This window comes from Blastomyces gilchristii, assembly GCF_000003855.2.
Source record: "Blastomyces gilchristii SLH14081 genomic scaffold supercont1.5, whole genome shotgun sequence".
Taxonomy (NCBI): domain Eukaryota; kingdom Fungi; phylum Ascomycota; class Eurotiomycetes; order Onygenales; family Ajellomycetaceae; genus Blastomyces; species Blastomyces gilchristii.
This window is the reverse complement of record NW_003101678.1, coordinates 899,856-908,423: the sequence shown is the minus strand read 5'-3', so window position 1 is coordinate 908,423 and position 8,568 is coordinate 899,856. Positions and strand designations below refer to the sequence as shown.

At 27.7% G+C, this 8,568-nt stretch overlaps 1 protein-coding gene across 1 annotated transcript; it reads right to left on the bottom strand.

Moving 5' to 3' along the window:
* Positions 1-799: 799 nt before the first annotated feature.
* BDBG_16786 (uncharacterized protein) lies at positions 800-1,009 on the bottom strand (the record flags this gene model as incomplete). The annotated part of the gene is made up of 1 exon (XM_031724668.1): positions 800-1,009. The coding sequence occupies one exon, from the start codon at positions 1,007-1,009 to the stop codon at positions 800-802; it is 210 nt and encodes a 69-aa protein (XP_031577645.1).
* Positions 1,010-8,568: the final 7,559 nt, after the last annotated feature.

Here is an 8,568-nt window from a genome sequence, read left to right as displayed (position 1 = left end):
ATCACAATTCGCTAGTAAGTAATGATCTTTGATAACACTTTATATCATATAAAACTATAATACTAACTTTGAAACAGAACTTGTATACATTGATTATAACTGAAAATCAGATAAAACTACATACTTATAAAACTGAATTTAATTACTATCTTCAAGATAATCTGATAAATATACACATTAAATTAATTCTAGAGTGATAAAAAATTGTTGAGAGTATATATTCAACTGTTACACTGATGACACATAATATTCTAGTAATTTTATTGACAGAGATGAGAATGAAGTGAAAGTTTAACTCAAGCTGAGATATTTATCACTATTACTGAGAACAATTACAAGAAGAAATAATCAAGAAACTTATGATTATAAAATATGAAATTATCAGATAGTTTAATATCTCTGATTACAGTATATCAGAGAAGTGTAGTTTTTCTGAGAAAGTGAAGAATAAACTTATACAAGAATGTATTTAGTTGTTTCATGAGTGTTATTAATAATTATTATCAAATTCTGATTATATAAGTAATTACTGAATGAACTGAATGAGACTGAATTTGATCTTCAGTCTCAGTCTTATTCTAATTCTGAAAGAATGATTATCTTTCACTGTTTATTCTAAGAAATTACTCTCATTTCACTGTTCTTGAATTAAATCTGATCATTTTTCACAGCATTTCTGAAAGAAATGATTTATTTTCAGGTTTTTTTGATGCTTAATCCTGGTGGAACTCATGCTAAGAAATGTATAAGATCAGATTAAATGAGATTAAATGTGAAATTCATGATTCCGGCGGCCAGTCTACTTATCTGAGATGATAATCATTTTAAAATCTCTCTTCACTGCTTTTTTAGAGAATAGTTTCTGCTGCTTTCTCTCAGGCAGATTAATCTGCATCTTAAAATCCTGCATTTTCTGATCTGCTGTCTCGGGTTTCATGTCAGTGATAAGCAGATTGACATGTTCAGAGAGTAGAGCTGTCTTCTTAATATTCTGAATTATGAAGTGCATTTGAGATCTGAACAAGGTCTCAATTTTCTTCTTCTCTGTCAGCTTCTGCTAATCAATTAGAGAACAGAAGTGTTATTAAAATTTATTATCTCTTAATAAAAAACTTATCAGTTTTAACTTCTTTATCTCTTACTTTAACACTCTTTTAATCTTCTTCTACTATTGTTTATTTATAGTAAGACTCTTCTTCTCTCTTTCTCTCTTCATCTTAGTTTTAAATTATTCTTGAGACTTCTTCTAATCTTACTGCTGCTGTATAAGACTCTTCACTATCTTCTTTTTCAATCTCTTATATATAGTGTTATCTGCATTATTTCTATACTTAGTTCAGTCTAAATTCATGAGAAGTATTACTTACAATTATTATTATTCTACTCTCTTATAGAGTCTTTTCAAGATATTATAATATATCTTACAATCTGTCTTCTTTTACTTAAATATCTTTTTCTTCTCTTTCTTCAATCTGTGACAGTGCTTACACATCTTGATGATCTGCAGAACTGTAGAATATTTGAAGAGAGATAATATAATTAGTTTTAATAAGTATTAAAAGAGAGTAAAAACAGAGAAAACAGTCAGTAATAATATAATAATAATGATAATGATGATGATAATGATAATAATAATAATAATAATAGTAATGATGATGATGATAATAATAATAATAGTGATGATACTAATAATAAAAGAGAGAGTGTATTGAAATATATTATTAACTTATTAAATATAGAAAGACTCAAAGAAAATATTAACAGCTTTCAGATATATACAGAAACAGCTATAGTATTACATAGTAATATTATCTTCATTTAATACATACACTATTGATATTCTTGATATACAGTTATTATATAATCTATATCAGAGATATATGTAGAAAACAGATCTTTATTACTAGAGAGAATAATTGCAGTGATTCTCTGTTTTCATATTATAAAGATAAGTTATTCTAATTTCTTTCTTCTCTCTTTTCTCTTCTTCAACTCATCATCAATTTCAAGCTAATATGAAAACTATTAAAACATTCTCAGAAACTCTCAAATTGAAGAGTGTAGATTAAGTAAATTTCAAATATAGAAGAAATTAAATTATCTTTTATAATATTAATTATTCATTTCTCTTTTAATAACATAGTAGTTGTGTTCTCTCTTCTCTCTTAAATAAAATATGATCTGTGAAAAGTGAGTATCATGTCAGATTATAATGATTAATACAGTCTCAGTACACAGAGCTGTATATACACAGTGTGTACTGAACTAAGAGACTATGTGAGTTACAAATCAGTGACAGTATTTCAAGAAGAGCTGTGCAGTATGAGAAAGCTATCACTCTTAATTATATATACAGAGAGTGAATCACTGCAGTAAGTATATATATATTATATAAAAGTAACACTTTTTAATAATACTCAGTCTCTGATATTATGAAAATAGAGTCTCTCTGTGATAAGATCTGTTTTTACCAGAAGTCAGAGAATCTTATATTTTTCAAGACTATCTTCATATATTTTATCTATGAAATTGATGAGAGAAATTATCAATTTCATTATTTCATTTTTAATACTATTTAAGTGACTGCAGAGTTCATTCTGATCACACTTTTTAAGTGTATAATTTCTAATTATTCACATTGATATAGATATATACTGATTATTTATTAGATAATGTTAAGATAATAACTTATTATAACTATATTACTCTCACTGTGAGAGATACACAGTTAATAATGAATAATATAAAGACTCTAAGAAGTGAGTATTTTAAGAGTACTATAACTGTGTAATCTTGATTTTTTTTATTTTTTTTAATTTCTTTTCTTTTTCTTTTTTTTATTATAATTTTTTCTTGTTTTTGTTTTGTTTTTTATTTTTTTGTTTTTTTTTATATTTTATATTTTTTATAAATTAAAATTATAGAAATTATAATCTGTATTTAGAAAAGTAATAATATTTAATAATACTGTCTATTAAATTTTCAATAAATAAGTACTATGTTATAATATTATGTAAGTAAGAAATTATTTTATAATCTTATTTAATATCATTCTCAATAATAAGATCAGAATGAAAATGTGACTAAGAATTTAAATACATTCTTGCCCCGGTGGCTGAATGGTTAATGCGGTCACCTGGTAGCACCTTGGCGTGGGAAATCAAGGCGCGTGGGTTCGAAACCTGCAGGGAATTCATTAAATCCGGAACTCAAGCACCTCAGGTTTCTAACAAATACAGAGGTGTACAAATCACTTCAATGAATTGCTTGATGTTCCTGAGCTGGGAAGTTATTATCGCATGTATCTAATTATCACTTCTTTGTATTTTTCTATGTATGTTCTTGTTATCTTGACGTGGTCTCAACACCTGTATTTCCTCCTATATAATCAACACTTGACCTGTATTTAACATCACGCAAGGACTCATTATAAGCTCCGCTTGCATATGAGTATAATAAAAGAATAATAATAATAATAATAATAAATATATTCTTTATCTGAGACTAGATTTTTATTTGAAAAGTGAATCTAAAATCTTTAATATTTGAAATAATGTAATTTGAGATCAATGTAATAAATATAAATTATAATCAGAAGTAATACTTTTAGATAATATAATAACTATAAAGTTTGATTCTGATCTCAGACACGGTTACATAATCAGTCTAAATATACAGAATAGACTTATTAAGTAAGACTCTAAGTTCTTGACTCTGAAGAAACTGATAACTCTTATTCACTATTTACAGATCACTGTGAGAGTTACAGACTTATAAAGAGTGAATTACTGACTGATTCTATAAGAGTTAGAATAACAGAGATCAGATTTACTGTGAAAAGATAATAAGATATAGAGAGATTCATATCTGACTACTAAGTAGAGAGAGAGAGCTTTATAAGCTTTCATAAACACAGTATATAATAGAAAGATTAAGAAAAAGAGTCTCTACTTTATCTATTCTAAATCAGAACATCTTCATACAAACTGTTCTGATAAATTAAAATAGAAATTTAAGAAGTTATAAATAGAGTTAGTAATAGTCTTCTGAAGAGTCTTAAAGCTAACATCTGAATCTGTTACTTTGTCAATAAAAATACATACTTATAGAGAGAGACTGTGCCATGATACTACTATTTTATAAGTATAAGAAGTATTAATAAACTCAGACTTTCAGATCACTGTAGTATCTTTAAAGCTTATAATATAAATAAGCTGAGTAATGAAAACTGAGAATCTACTTCTATAATAAGCTGAATGTGAGAACTCAGATCTGGGAGCTGAGAAACTTATAAAAGTTATCTTTGAATTGTAAGATCTCTCTGAAACTTGAAGAAGATTTATAAAAACTATGATTATCACAGATATTATAGATAACATGTACTTAAGACTTATATAACTTCAAAGATATAATTCATATATAGCTGTTTACAAGTCAGGTTTATATTTCTGATCAGTGTTGATAGACTCAGTTATAAAGATAGAATCAGTTAATACTGTAGAGTTAATTAGAGAAGATAAGTCTATCTATATAATAACTTTATAAATGTCTAAGAACTTTGTAATCATAAAAACTAAGCTTCAGATATTAGAGAAATACTGAGATCTTATAGAGATGTTCAGTTCAGCTAAGATAGCTAAGCTTTCATCTCACTATGAGAAGAATCTGATAATAGATTTAATAGAAGAGTAGAAACTCTTCTGAGAATCAATCTATAAACTCTCTTATTATAAAACAGAAGCTGTGTAAGCTTATATAAAGAAGAATCTGAAGCATAACTTTATTCAATTTTTACAGATCTTCACAGAAGTCTCTGTAATATTTGTAAAGAAGAAGAATAAAGATCTCAGATTATATATAAACTACTATAATCTGAACTTTAAGACTATAAAGAGTTGCTATCTTCTATCTCTGATTGAGAATGTAATCAACTGTCTTATAAGAGCTATTATATTCATATAACTGAATATAATCACTATATATACACAGCTGTGAATACAGTTTAAAGAAGAATAAAAGACTATCTTTAAAACTATACTGAGATTATTTAAATATTTAGTAATGTCTTTTAATTTGACTAATACTCTTATAGTATTTCAGTCTTTTATTAATAAAATACTTCATGTATATCTGAATATCTTTATAATTATATATCTGAATAATGTGATAATATACTTTATAAAGAAGAAAGAACACAATGAGTATATATAAACTATATTAAAGATCTTAGATAAGATAGAACTGTATATTAAGCTTATAAAGTATAACTTCAGTACTTATCAGATTCATTTTCTAGAATATGTAATAATTATAAATAATATTCAAATAAAGTCTTCACAGATTGAGACTATCTATATTATAATCAGAGTTAACTAGTATTCACAAAATTGAGATCTCTCTGAACTTTGTGAATTTCTATAGATAGTTTATCTTTATATTTATAAGAATCTTCTTAACTCTTACAGATATACTGAAGAGTGAATCATTTCCAAGAATCTTACAACCGCTTCATCACAAACTCGCTCGATTTTTTGAATAAGAACCCGCCGATAGATCCATCGAAAAGCCCTCGATCATACAAGCATTTTGACCCCATCGCCGACCGCATACCCCGTGTGGTGGTGGAGTTATCCAGCCAAACATGAACCAGATGTTGTTCGAAACTCCTGTGTGGGATTATCCCCCGTTCTCCCCTACCACACCTAGACTGACCGTGTGACCGTGTCTGGGACCAGGACCAAACTTTACAGTTGTCACATTGCCTAAAAGCATTACTTCTGATCATGGTTTGTGTTCATCACATTGATCTCAAATCATGTTATTTCAAATATTAAAGATTTCAGATTCACTTTTCAAATAAAAATCTAGTCTCAGATAAAGAATATGTTTGAATTCTTAGTCACATTTTCATTCTGATCCCATTATTGAGAATGATATTAAATAAGACTATAAAATCATTTCTCACTTATATAATATCATAACATAGTGCTCATTTGTTGAAAATTCAACAGAGAGTATTATCAAATATTATTACTTTTCTGAACACAGATTATAATTCATATAATTGTAATTATGAAAAAAACATAAAATACAAAAAAAAACAAAAAACAAAAAACAAAACAAATATAAGAAAAAATCACAATAAAAAAAACAAAAAGAAAAGAAAAAGAAAAAAACAAAAAATAAAAATAAAAAAAAATCAAGATTGCAGAGCTGCAGTATTCTCAAAATACTCACTTCTCAGAGTCTTTGCAATATTCATCACCAACTGTGTATCTCTCATAGTGAGAATAACATGACTGTGATGAGTCATTATCTTAACATAATCTAATAAATAATCAGTATATATCTGTATAAATGTGAATAATTAGAAAATATACACTTAAAAAGTGTGATCAGAATAGACTCTGCTGCCACTTGAATAACATTAAGAATAGAATGCTGAAATTGATGATTCTTCTCATTAATTTCACAGACAAGGTGTGTAAAGATAATCTTGAGAAATATAAAATCCTCTAACTTCTGATAAAAATGAATCTCACAGAGAGACTCTATTTTCATAATATCAGAGACTGAGTATTATTAAAAAGCATTACTTTCATGCAATGTATATGCACTTACTGCAGTGATTCACTCTCTGTATATGTGACTGAGAGTTGCAGCTTTCTCATGCTGCACAGCTCTCTCTGAGATGCTGCTGTCAGTTTGCAACTCATACAGTCTCTCAGTTCAGCACACACTGTATGTATACAGCCCTACATGCTGAGACTGTGTTGGTCATTATGACCTGCTGTGATACTTGCTTTTCACAAGCCATGTTTCATTTGAGAAGGGAGAGAGAAGATGTGACTATTATTTTATTAAGAGAGAAATGAATAATTAGTATTATTAAATATAATTTAATTCATCTGTATTTAAAATTTGATTAGTCTATACTCTTCAATTTGAGAGTTTCTATGAGTGTTTTAATAGTTTTCATACCAGCTTGAACTTAGTGATGAGTTGAAGAAGAAGAGAAAAGAGAGAAGAAAGAAATGAGAATAACTTATCTTTATAATATGAAAACAGAGAATCACTGTAATCATTCTCTCTAGTAATAAAGATCTATTTTCTGCATGTATCTCTGATATAGATTATATGATAAATGCATACAAAGAATATCAATAGTGTATGCATTGAATGAAGATAATGTTGCTATACAACACTGTAGCTGTTTCTGTACATCTCTGAAAGCTGTTAATAGTTTCTTTGTCTCTTTATGTTTGATAAGTCAATAATATATTCTGATACACTTCTCATTTCATTATCATCATCATTATCATCATCATCATTACTATTATCATCATCATTATCATCATCATCATCATTATTATTATTATCATATCATTGCCTGTCTTCATCTCTCTCTCAATACTCATTAAAACCAATTATATCATTCCTCTTCAAATATTCTGCAGTTCTGCGGACCACCAAGGCGCGTGAGCACTGTCACAGATTGAAGAGAGAGAAGAAGAAGATGTTCAAGCATGAGAAGACAGATCACAAGGCATATTATTATGCCTTGAAGAGGCTCTGTAAGAAAGTAGAATAATAATAATTTTGAGTAATACTTCTGATAGATTTAGACTGAACTAAGTATAGAAATAATGTGAATGATGCCGCTCATAAGAGATTGAAAAAGAAGATAGTAAAGAGTCTCATACAGCAGCAGTGAAATCAGAAGAAGTTCTGAGAATGATTTAAGACTAAGATGAAGAGAGAGAGAGAGAAGAAGAGTATTACTATAAATAAGTGATAATAGAAGAAGATTGAGAAGGTATTGAAGTAGAAGATAAAGAAGTCAAAACTGATAAGTTTTTTATTGAGAGATAATAATTTTTGATAATACTTCTGTTCTGTAATTGATTAGCAGAAGCTGGCAGAGAAGAGGATTGAGACCTTGTTCAGGTCTCAAATGTGCTTCATGATTCAGAACATTGAGAAGGCAGCTCTGCTCTCTGAGCATGTCAATCTGCTTACTGCTGAGATGAAACCCGAGACAGCAGACCAGAAAATGTGGGATTTTAAAGTGCAGATTGACCTGGCTGAGGAGAAGCAGTGAGAACTCTTCTCTGAGAAGACAGCAGAGAGAGATTTTAAGATGATTATCATCTCAGATAAGAAGAAGAAGAAGGAGAATGAGAATGAGAAGTGAATTGTGAAGAATGATGAGAAGAATGAGAAAGAGAAGAAAGATAATAAATAGAAAAAGTTTTTTTCTTTTTATATTAATTAGTTATAAGTTCATAACTATTAGTTAATAATTGAAATTAATTTTGAGTTTTCAAAAATTATTATACAAGTTATAATCAATTATCAATATCAGGAATAATATATATATATATATTCAACTATCATATCACTATAATGTATAAGTATCAACATTTTTTCAACATTGATATTCATAATATTAATATATTTTTAATGATATTATCTGATAATACAATTTGATAAGACTCTCTTTCATAATATTAATATATTTCAAGAAATATGACAGAGATTAATCAAGATTGTTTATTTACTTTTATA